Raw genomic sequence first — 12,617 nt, 5'->3', positions numbered from 1 at the left:
CGCAGTCCATCACAATGGCAGATATTCTCCTAAGCCTCTGACTGAAAACTGTCTCATCTTCACCTGAAACTTAAAGCCAAAGATACGCTTAGCAGCCTGTTCACTCACAGAGAGACCAAAGAAACAAATGAAATACACATGGAGTCTTCTTCTGTACTGCAAACTCGCAGTTGCGGAGCTAAAGATCAGTGTTAAACCCTACCTATTGCTCTCCATTTGTTTCAGTCACATATAGTTCTGGCAGAAGGTTCCATGAGGTAATGATGGGAAAATCTTAATTGGGCTGGTATTCTCTCTGGTAATGAAAGAGGAAAAAAAACTTGGCACACATAATAAATGAAGCCCAAAAGGACAGACGAAAGATAAGTCTTTTTGCAATAGCTGTGTCTTTTCAGTTTTCCAGATTTCTTTCTTTTAAAAAGGCATTTCAGAAAGACTCAGACATGAGGAGAAATATTTTAATTGTAAAGAGTAGTTTAGTTCCAGAGCAGGTGAGAGTTCTTCATCAGCTGAGGTCTCTAAGAAAAAGACTGGGTCAGGTCAAGTTGACCCTTGAGGTGGAAGGGTGGGCAAGTTGCCCTCTCAAGTGTCTTCTCTAACCATACGCTTTCAAGTCTCTCTGATAATTTTATTCTTTTTTTATTGTGTTGTGTTTTGGAATGTGAATGTAGTTTAAGAGACAGGGCTGTGTAAGAAGAGACAAGGTCTCCCCCTAATTTGTATATGAAGCAAGATAAGAAACAGGCATTGAAGTGTTTCAGTAGCTTTAAAATCTCAGTTGGTAAATAAAATAGTAATTCCAGAGGTTGCTGGATCTGCCATGTTCAGACATAGATTCAATACTACCTGCAGCTACACAAAACCACTAAAGAGAAAAATTCCCTGAAGAGAAATATAACCAGTACCACTCATATGCTAACCTTTTCCAGAAACTAAAACTCAGTGTTAGCTGATACACAGTATTATTTCTTGACATGCAGACTGGAGACAAATTTCAGGCTCTCAGAGCACCTTGGGAGGAAGAGGTGTTTCCCGAGTGAAGGAAGAGAAGTGTTACCAGTTGTCCACAGTGAAAACAATCAGCCATTAAAAATTCCTAGCAGCATGGGTGGTGCACAGCTGTGTTGCAAGTGCCTGTATGCATACCTCCAAATGTCAATCATCCAGATGCAGCCACGGTGGAGGAGACTTGGTTGACAGCTGCTACCAGCCATGAAAAGTGCTGGCCAGACAGATCCATCTAGGACATGCTGTTTCATTACAAAATTCATGCCATCCAGACCTGCATGGGTTTATCTTATCAAGACATTATATTTACTTTCATCCCATTGCCTACTGTAGGCTTCACATGCACACCTTAAGTCAACTGAACCTTGCGTTAGTCAGACTTGTGAACATGCCATGCCAGCAAAGGGAACATAGTTCCTTTCTGTGCTCCAAAAACTGAAGCATGTCTTTGTTTATGTTACATTTCCATCAGCTGATGGTGCAAGTCTAGGCGGCAGGACAGGTGTGTAGTACCAAGAGCACCAGTCCTCATTCCCTGCTTTTCCTAGAATTATGAGGGAAGAAAAGTGTGCAGTGAAAATAGCCAGCGATGAAAGGAACTGTGATTATATGAAGTATATATATACTAATATTTAATAGTTTATAGATTCTGTAAAACATGATTTTTCAAAAATGGCAATAGCAGATACAATTTTGTGAGCAACTATAATAATCTTAGCTTGTAACTGTAATAATCTTAGCAGCATACCTTCATGGTAAATATTGGTGGCATAATGTTATGGTTATTGTGTTATAGTTAACCCAACCTGCTAAGACCAGCAAGACCAATCTGTTGGTTTTTTTAATCCCCATCCAGAGTATGGGAGTTCCAGGGGCATCCTGCCTGGCATGTTCTCGTGGTTTAGTGCAGCCAGCAGCTGAGCTACCACGAGGTTGCTCACTCACTCTTTCCTCTTGTTGACGTGAGAGGAGAAAAAATGTAACAAAAGGCCTGAGGGTTGAGATAAGAACAGGGAGGGATCACCCAGCATACATGTCAATGGGAAAGACATTCATCTTGGCAGCAGTTTATTCTCAGACTCTAGGATCCTCTGCACTGATAATCTTCTGCTGGTCCCACTATGCACTCTTTGAGTTGTCTTTGTACCCCCCACAAAACTCCTGGATTTCCTTAGCTTCTTCAGATAAATCACTTATTCCTAAGGAGTCAGTTCCAAATCTAATCCAAAGATAACCACTCACACCTTGTTTGTAGCTTCCTGGAGAGTCAGTTCCACAACTGACCTGCAGATAAGCAGTTACTTCTGCAAGTGTCTTAATTGTGGTGTGACTGCTTTATTCATTCTGTGGCCTAGATATTTGCTAGATAGGTTTGTTCATTCTTAGTAAGCAATGGTTAGGTTGTCGTAAGAAATGGTAACTATTTTTGTGGTGGGTTGACATTTTAGCTGCAGGCCCACCTTGGCTCAACAGTCCTCCTGTTCCTTGACGCCTTTACTCCATTAGACTTAGGTCAAATTTCCAGCATGTTTCTGGTTCATGCACTTACTTTGACTTCATGTGGAAAGCAGAAGGAATAGGTAAAGGAAACAGATGGGGAGAAAGTTGATGGCAGCATTGTTACCCTGATCTTTTCCAGAAATGCAGTCAGTGAGTGTGCGGTGAAACAAGGGCCATGGTATTTTTTCCCCTACTCTTTCTACATACTCTTTCCCTACTCTATTTTCTTTCCCTACCCTTTCTGTTTCTTGGTGAGGCACTGGAACAGGTTGTCCAGAGAAGTTGTGGATGCCCCATCCCTGGGAGTGTTCAAGGCCAGGCTGGATGAGGCTTTGAGCAACTGGTGTGGTGGAGGGTGTCCCTGCCTATGGCAGGGGGGGTTGGAACTAGATGATCTTTGAGGTCCCTTCCAACCCTAACCATTCTATGATTCTGTGATTCTACATGATGACTGAGGAATCCAGCCCACCAGTATATGACTCAGTGAAAACAGTCTTCATGTGTCAGTGTAGTAATGACTTTAGGAGCAGCAAGGTGGTTCACATACTTAAAATGTTTGAGTATCTTGCTGGGTTAGGTACATAATTCAACATTATTAATTATATGGTAGCATGAGTGAAGGTCAAGCAGATAATGATACAAATACAGCCTCTGATAATTAAGTTTTGTGGGGTTGGACTTTGAAATAAAATGAAATTGTTCTCATCCTTCGATATTTTTTTTTTGAGATAATGCAATATTTCGCATCCCCAAGAAAGCCAGAGCACCAAAAAGATTTATTATTTTTAGTTATATTCTTTTAAATTATTTGTTGAATTCACCTACAAGATTTTATTTGAAGACACTAAGATACTTTTTAAAATTTTGCTCATATTAAGACTTTTGTTTCTATAATTTTATTTCCTCTGAAGCAATTTCAAACCTGAAAAATGCCATTTTATTCATCTATGAATCATCACAGCATTACATTTTGATGAATGTAAAGCATTACAAAATACCACGAAGTTTAAATGATAACACTGAATACTGAAAAGTGATCTTTTCTTACGAAAATTGCTTTTGATGCATTCGCTTTCTCAGAGAGAATAATACTTTTGTCCAAAATAAATTTGTGTTTGGGTGTTACATATGCACTAGGGGAAAATGGCTTTTGTCTACATGTTATAGCACGACAGGTAGGAACCAAGGAAAATGAATTTCTGTACTTGGCATTTGTGCCAGTAAGCTGGAAAAATAGAATCTGACTTTTCTTAATGCCCTTTTACAGTGAAAAAATCTCTTTCTGGGGCATATATTGCCCGCTTTTGCAGCGGCCCCTGTATCTTGTAAAAGCTAAGGTCTGTGGAATTCTCTGAGGGCAATCAGTAGATGCTTCCTAAGGAAATGGTGTCAGCACAGGCTGACAAATACAGTGCTAATGCCTTCATATAATCTTTGAACTTCTCTTTGCTCTAGCACACTATAGTGCTTGAGTGGTTGTCTTTGTTCCACAGTTTGCTGTGTCCTGGGTGTTTGTTCAACATCCTCTAGTTGATGAGCTAGAGGATCAACCTGCCATGAGCTGATACTTGTTTTGACATGGAAGATTTGAAAGCATGCAGGAGAGCTGTGTGTTCCTATGATTTGGGTTATCTCCACTACCGGTCTTCTCATATAGCTGGCAAAGAAAGATAAAGTTAGTAGGAATAACGTAGAGACATCTACCTGTGACTTGAGAGGGAGAGTGAGTACCAGCAAGCCATACAGACTCTCCATAGCCTAGCAGTGTATGTCATTCCCCCTGCAGTGTCCTATGTTGGATCTTCTTTGTGGAGTTCAACCCTGTAACCACAAGCTAATCAAATGCTTCCTTTGTCTCAGATGTGAATGGAGACATCATTTGTCTTGAACATCACTGCCATGAATTCTGGTGTGACTGGCATCTGCTAGGTACAAAAATCATAAGACAAATGTCCTCAATGAACATGACATTTGTCCTGGAAGAATTGATTCAGAGAACTACCAGTTTTTGAAGTTACTGGTTTCAACCTCTCAGGCCATCATCCTAAGTCTTAATGATGATGGAGAAAGGAAGCAAAAATATTGCCTTTGCTCAGAAATGTTTAGGAGTTTCTTGTCAAACCCAAGAGTCCTTTGAAATCAGAAAGTCATGACACAGCAATGCATTTTTTGCTTTACTAGTAAACAATTTGTTCTATTCTTAATGGAAAAAATAAAAAAATTATAAAAAGGGCATCTACTTCATGTCTATTCAACAGTACCATAGTACTGCTACTAGAAAATACTGAGTACTTTGTACCAACATAATTATGTGATGTTTTTGAAATCATACCTAATTTTCTTTTCAAGCTTATTCATGCAAAACATTTTGCTGGCCTTTGCATGAGTTTAGGTTAGTTACTTTACAGTTCTGATGTACTGAGAGCAATTTTAATTCCATTTGGTACTTTAATTAAAATTTAGGCACAGATAAAGGAATGGCTTTTACACAGCAATAATTTTGAAGCTGATAGCTGCTACAGCAATGCTGAATGCCTTTCTTTTTCTTCACAAAGATCAAATGCTTCCCTAATGTAGCTGAAGTGAAATGATTGTAAGTAATAAAAAAGGTTGCTTGCAGGAATCCTTGTTGCTGTAGATTTGCTTGTGACAGTTCAAGCTGACTTTTTTAAATCATGTATCACCATACTCTCAAAAATTTCTGTGCAAACACTTATGAGAACAGCCACAAAATTTGAGAATTACTGAAATATATGAAGACTGAGGAGTGATGAGGGTTGCTGGCACAGAAATTGTATTCCTTGGACCTGCTTTCAGACTAGCAGTTGGAAAGAAAGTCCTAGTCACTGTGGGTGCTGAGATATTACAGCATTTCTCATCTTACTCTAATTCACTCAGTCATATCTTTACTCCTCTATTAAATCTAGCATTTTGAATGTAAAATCATAAAATGAGATTCTGGTTACCTATGTAAAGTCTTAGTGGCGTGCCTTTAATTCTCAATGGGAGTAGCAAATTTCAGGTATCCATTCTACTCATAGGCTTAAGAATGTTTCTCTTCAGACAGTATGAGTCAGCTTTATCCCTAGGAGTGCAGAGTTCAGTGTGCAAATACAGACAGTTTCTTATGAATGTTTATTTTCACTAAGAGGTCTTTCTGTCCCAGTTATACCAGGAGAACAAGAATGAGGTTGTGTAGGATATCTCTCACATGAGAATATCTAAAACTGTGTCATTTTCACTGCATCTGCCTGCCTGTCCTGTCCTGTTTGTTTTCTTTTGTTGATAATTTTTTTTCCTGAAGTTTTGCCACATTTATAAAATGCCACAGATGGAATTTCAAAATCATTGCAGACAATGGACTTGAGCATCAGACTTGTTAACAGAAAAGAGGAGGATCAACACCAGTAGAATACTACCCCAAAACTTTACTAGCACGGAGCTTGTATTGTCTTTGCTACACCCATGGCTATATAGTCCTGAACTCTCTCCTGTGCTTGTTTCTGAGTGGTCTGAGCATCTGACCATCTTGTCTCATGAAAGCTGTCCATCCACTGGGCTGTACTTAGCACGGAGTTGCTAGGATTGATAATTTGAGTGTCTGTGTAAAAAAGCAAAAGCGGAATATTAACAGCGATATTCATATTGCAGAATATGAGGCACCATGTGCGATGGCTGGCTTCATCAGTCATCCTGCTCAGTGGGTGACTGACAATGTGTTATCTCTCCCCTGCAGTACGGGATAAAGAAGAAGGAAGAAAAGGAAGCAGAGGCCCAGGCCGCACTGGAAGCTAATGCCGAAGGGAGTCTGACACGCCCAAAGAAGGCAATCCCTCCTGGCTGTGGGGATGAAGAGGAGGAGGAAGAAGAAAGCATTCTAGACACAGTCATAAAATACTTACCAGGGCCCCTGCAGGACATGTTCAAGAAGTAATAGCTGCAGACTGTTAGATGGGCATGAACAGTAACTGCAAAGGATTTATCTTTTGCCCAATGGGGATTTACACTCTTGCCATCCATCGTGCAGCCCTCCCCACCTCTGTCCTCTACTGCTCACTAGGAGTCCCTTCGCTTCCCATTCCCTTCTGACTGCCTCTTTCCTTTCACTGTACCTCAAGACTCATCCATTCCTTTTTTGTACATAATCACATCCAGTAGATGCCTCTGAATGGAAATAAAGATTAAAAAGCTGCAGACTACACAACTTTTATTATAAGCCATAGTACTGTGTATGTTAAATAAGGCAACTGTAACATTAAGCATAGAAAAGGAACAATCTTACATGCATTTCCATCCACAGCAGGAAGGAGTGTTCACTAAGTGTGAACAGTGGCCTCTTTAATTCTCTTTTTGTTATTTTACTGATAATAATTATTAGCCATTGTTATTAATGTTCTTGTTGATTGTCTCACACTAGCCATTTGTTGTTGAACACATCTGCCCTTAAAAGGGGTACCTCAGTTCTCCCATGAAAGCAGAGCATTTCTGTTTTAATTCCGTCACTGGCATAAATAAGAGATCATTTGGTAGGTAAATCACACAGGACTTACACAGCTGACATCACTCAGAACTGTGGAAGAGGTGAGTCATCTGCCCTCAGATGCTGGTAGAAGTTAAATGCCTCAGAATCTAAGCAAGAGTCATGTTACTTTGGGAATTAGCCATACACTTAACTTGAAAGAGCAGATTTCATCAGACAGTTGGCATACAGAGAGCTGAAACCACAGGAGAGTGCATGATGCTCTGGCAGAGGACCTCCTCAACCCTTTTTATCCAATAACTAAGTACATAGGCTACTAACCTTCCTCTTTCTGCCCAGTGCCATGTTCAGTTGTCCCTTTCCCAGCAATGCTCGCAGGATGGACATTTAGTTTCCAGTATATTGTGGTGGCTGTGTCCTGCCCACTCCTTCCTGTAGTGTGTGGGAGAGTGTGGTGGCCTGGATGTTAGCCATGGCCCTGGAGATCCAGAAATCCTGAATGCCCCTGCTATGTATCATGCTAAATTACTGTGTTGCCTTGGGGAGGTCGCTTATTTTTCTGCCCCACCTAGCTTCTCCAGCTATAAAATGTAGGTTTCAGACTCTACTTACTATAAAGGCATAAAGTGAGGTCTTCTCCAGTGCTGTACAGAGGCTAATTAATATTATTACAATGTGTGATGTCCCTTAATGCTAGTAGGGTCAGAGGAAATCTCTCTCACTGTTATCTTGGTTGCTTTTCTCAGACACAGATACAGAGGGCTTCTCAATACAGCACTTACTTAGGCATTCAGTAACTGCATAAGATAAGCCAAATTCTGCTAGAGGTGTTACTTACTAGTATATACATAGACTCACATAGATAGACTTATTTTGAATAGAGACCCTCATGATCAGGTATCTGGCTTATCATCTGAAGAGCTGATCCTGGAGCTTTTGCATTTGGCTAGGTCTCTGTAGTTAATGCTGTGGGAGCATCATGCCATCTCAGTCTCACAATCTTGTAAGAGAATCAGGGTTTGCTTGGCAGAACTAGCATTGCTGTCCCTGTCATGGGAACAACAAAAGTTTCCTAAGAATATTGAAAAGATTTGGAAGCAAATGCATGCTTTCTACTGACAACAAAAAGGAAAGCAATATGAGACACTTAATTATGTACCTAAATTAAGTGTTTTACTTCAGTGGAACTTATTTGATGCACTTATTCAGAAGGACTGAATTTAGGCAAATATCTCAGTACTTTCCTGTATAAGAAATTTTAAAAGATATTTATCATCTTTTCAGGTAAGGAAAAGCAATCTGCACCATGGTTAAGGCAGTGAGCTTGTGAACTCTATGCCTTTTAGCAGATTCGCTCACCATAGTGGAAAAATATTATAAATGAGAAGAAATATATTTGTTTTGCCTTCTTCACCCAATTCTTATTCAGGCATGCTAGTCCTTGCTTCTTCATGAATAACTTCAACCATAAGCTTTTACCGAATCCAAGGTGGAGACTGACGAAGTTTGACTGATCTACAAGTCAGAACCAGCTGATAAAGATGCAACTTATTTCAGGCTGGATTTACAAACAAAACACCTTCATTCAAGTACAAGCTGTGAAGGGCTTCCCAAAGGAAAGAAAAGGCAGCTTTTACTCTTTTGGACAATGTCAGTGTTTTTTTCCCCTAACTTTCATTTAAAGCAAGATGAGTATTTTCCCCCTAAGACTTTAATGACCCAGAGCACTCTTTATCTCTGAATCAGGGCTTGGGTATAGCGTAGCAGCATTGAACAATTTATCGTTTTCTACTTCATGCAAATTCAGCAACTAGTAATTTGAGCCTATTTAAGTAAACCTTAAAGAATTGAGAACTCTCCTTCTGTCGCAAAGGCAGCAGCTGGTTTTGATGCTCTGCCACAGAGGGAACTAAATCCAGCATCTCTGAAAGCTAAAAGGCAGAGGCTGGCTCTTTGCTTCAGCCAGTCATTGGCAGTGAAATGTTCTAGCCCAGATTACACTGACAGACTGACATGAATACCTCTAAAATGCTCTGACTAATCTCTGTGGCCTGCATCTTTTAATAAATAAGTAGAACCAGCAGAAACGTGCCCCTGCTAAAAGGAACACAACCATTCATATATTCCCCGGCCCTTGTGCTGGAGAACTCTGCAAACAAACAAATAAATAAAGAGGACGAGCTCATTCCACTTTGCTTTAGCCTTTCTGTACCTCTTGCTTGTTGACCTTTGCCTAGCCCCCATCATGGACTCACTTCTTCATCCAGCCAAATACTGTTCCTGACATAGAATCAGAATTTTCTGCCTGATGTCTTCTTTGCAGAATGCTACTGCCAGTTGTTTGTTTGTTTTCACAGTCTCCCTGGCAACTTGACGTGCATGTGTGTGCATATATATGTGGAAGATGAGGAAAAGGGAGAAGAAAAGGAGAAGAGAGAGAAGGAAAGAGTGTTTGGTATTATTTTTTCTAACTGTGCCTCAGCATGTGTGCCATTGAATGACTGGTGGAAGTCAGGATCTTGTGTGGCCTGTGCTCAAATTCTGTATGCAGGTAGTGCTATCCTTGGGCTCAGAACATTAAAAATACTCCTTTTGTGAGCTGAGCTGTGTGAACAGCTTGATACAAACCCTAAAAAGGGTGATAAGAAATCTGTGCTGAGTTTATTAAACTTCATGCAGGCTCACAGAGCGGGAGGGAAAGGGAAGGTGGTTTATTAGTGTTTACCAAGTCTTTCTCATTGTGGGAGCTTCCCAGCCCAGCCGTGTTATCACATCTGTACCTCAGCTCTCCACAGCCACAGCAGCCCTTCCTCCCTGGACAGCAGAGAGTCTGGTGTGAGCCAGGTGTGAGCTGGTAGTTCCCATTTAAATTTTCCTTTTCTTTCAGTAAAGAAACATGACAGCAAATCTATGACTCGTACTGGACAAGTTTTGCCTCACATAATTTTTGGCACCTTGCATGAGTTCTAGACCTCTCCTCAAGTCATTTCACTGCCTCCAAAGTGCTTCAGCTGTGCTGAACAGACCTGAGAGCAGGCACTTTCTCCTCCCTTCTGCCCATCCATTTCCCTTCCCCCTCTGAACTGGCAACATGGGACACAGACACTTTTGGCTTATGTATGGATGTGAGAAGCATTGCCTCAGACACTTCTCCCCTCAGCATTCAAGCAGATGTTGAAGTATTTAAACAAGACCAAAGAGAAGCATGGTTCATTGTTTGGATTCTGAATATCTCTTTGTCTTTCCATGCCATTTTTTTATTTGCATCACTGATCTGTTCAATCTCAGGTAAATTAGTTTTTTGGGTTTTGTTTTGTTTTTTTGTTTTTTTAAACTAGTTTTTATTTACACAGAAAGGTTGGTGGCTGGACACTGCAGCCGCTTTCCTTCACAGCTCCAAGACCTTACTGGTTAGTAAAAAAAAAAAAGTCAAAGGGCCTCCACGTTTGGAGGGTAAATTATTTAGTTTGCCCTTGACCTTGTGAACTCACATTTATCTTTAGAGAAAGCCATATGAAATTAGACTGCAATATTAATTATGAATGCTACTCTTATGTTTAAAATAAGTAAAGCAAAATATAAGATCATGTGCTAAATAATTTTGGAGTTCCTCTGTCTGTGTTTCTAGTACCATACGTTGGCTTAGGTCCCTCCCAGCCCCTCTGCTTCATCAAGAAAGACCGTGCTAATACTGCTGAATACATCTTTTTGGCAAGCTTACTGTGCTAGAATAAGCATTGTTAGAAATTAGCTGTTGTGACCTCAACGTAATGTCTTATCTATCTGAAAATTGTCTGTATCTGTTCTGAATATATGTTATCAAGATAACTCTTTTTCATGAGCTGAGTTAGTAAAATGTTTCAGTATTGTCATTAAAAAATTGCTTGTTTTCTCTCTGTCTCTCTTACACTCAGAGTAAAATTCAACTTAGCCATGCATTTTCCAGTAAACATGCTGCTCAGCTTTCTCTCAGATGCATGCAGTACCCTCCAAGCAGCTAAAAGGTGATTTAAAGTAGAGACTTTGTGAATGTGAATTTCATTTGTTATTTGCCTGCTACTTTTTCCTGCATGATGTGGGTAAATGGTATCATGTTCTTTTAAAATGGAATCACAGCCAATAAAAAACCCAGTGATTTCAGACATTTTTTGCAATGCTTTCCTGAGACATTCCTACCAGGCTACACTTGAAATCAAAGTATGGATGCTGATACACAAATAGAGTGGTAACAGAATCAAGGAGAAACATAGATGTTATTTGAACTGGTATGTTAATTTTTTCATTTGTCAAAAACACTGATGCGGTTTTATGTCTACAGGTGATTATCAAATTGTAAGTAAGTTTTGCTATTAGGAATTAGTTTTCCTTCGGAAGAGCAGAACAACATTCTTTTGAAAGTAACACAAGCATCTAACTATGGTTTAGTGAGAATATGTTTGTATCTTAAAACCCAAAAGGTAAAAAGCTGATTTACATCAAATATATCTCTAGATCAAATATTTACATCAAATGTATCTCTGACACCAAATGTATCTCTGGATTCAGAATGTGGGATATGTACAAAACTCTTTGGGTGGCAAGTTGCACACAGCTAAGCCTCGTTTTACTTGCTCAGGGACAAATCAGTAGTTGTTATGTTCAATATAAAAGCATTGCATCACATAGAAAAAGAAAGAGAAATAACCATACATATCATAGGAAATGCTAAATCCTTTCTCCTAGGAAAGCTCTTCCTTATAACCATTGCATGAGGATGTGTTGGGTTTTTTTATTAACAGAAGCAGTCACACGACTGTCACAGAGAATCAACTCGTATTATTTACATCCCATAACACCCACTCAGACTTTGAGGCCAGCACTGCTGAGGCCAACACACGCTAATGCTACTGCAGCCTGTGAGTTCAAGGGCAGGCTCTTCATTCACTCTGAGTTCCAGACAAGGTCTATGTTTGAGGAAGATAACAATGTATTCAATTCAATTGGCAAGAAAGTATTTTTCACTGGTTTCCCTGAGAAACAGGCAACTCAACGGGAGCAGAATAATCATATCAGACCAGTGTGGTCAAGGGAAAGGGGTTCCGATACCAAAGAAGGAAAGCAGATGATTTTGACAGGCTTCATTTTGCAATGGAGGTAAATTATTCTTTGGAACCAGCTTCTGCCTTCTTATTAAAAAGATAGAGAAGGCTAATTCCAGTGGTGAAGCGGGTGCAATCTACGTTTTCTCTCTTCAAAAGTACACTTTGTCAGGTAAAACATTCTCCAGAGGACAACAGGATAAAAAAGAAATCAGCAGGCACATCATGAGTGACTCTGGTGAAAAATCACTCCAGTTGCAGAGGTGCATTAGCGATCTGTTCCTCAGATGCTGCTCCTGGGATGCAGTGATTAGCCCTGCTGCAACCTCTCAAACTTCTCTGACAGCACTGGAGGCACACACTACATGCTTGGGGCAGATATTAAACTTCTAAATGGAAGGCTGGGTGCAATGATACTCACCATTGGTTGTCCTGAGTAAATCTGTTTTAATGGCTTAATTTCATCTTCTTCCTGAAGTACCATGGACAATCTAGGCCTCATAAAGCTCTCTTTGAAAATGAGACTTGAATGAAGGCTAATGGACAATGCT

The 12,617-nt window shown here is 40.0% G+C and overlaps 1 protein-coding gene across 1 annotated transcript in view; it reads left to right on the top strand.

The window, feature by feature from the left end:
- The window catches only part of CPLX1 (complexin 1), a 129,609-nt gene extending 123,167 nt beyond the window's left edge, over positions 1-6,442 (top strand). Inside the window, exon 3 of the mRNA XM_086629897.1 lies at positions 6,245-6,442. Coding sequence (XP_086486023.1) covers positions 6,245-6,442 — 198 coding nt within the window. The remainder of the gene's footprint in view (positions 1-6,244) is intronic.
- Positions 6,443-12,617: the final 6,175 nt, after the last annotated feature.

The sequence above is a fragment of the Tauraco erythrolophus genome, chromosome Z (genome assembly GCF_009769465.1).
Source record: "Tauraco erythrolophus isolate bTauEry1 chromosome Z, bTauEry1.pri, whole genome shotgun sequence".
Lineage (NCBI taxonomy): Eukaryota > Metazoa > Chordata > Aves > Musophagiformes > Musophagidae > Tauraco > Tauraco erythrolophus.
The sequence above is the reverse complement of the archived record's forward strand: the minus strand, read 5'-3'. Positions and strand labels throughout refer to the sequence as shown.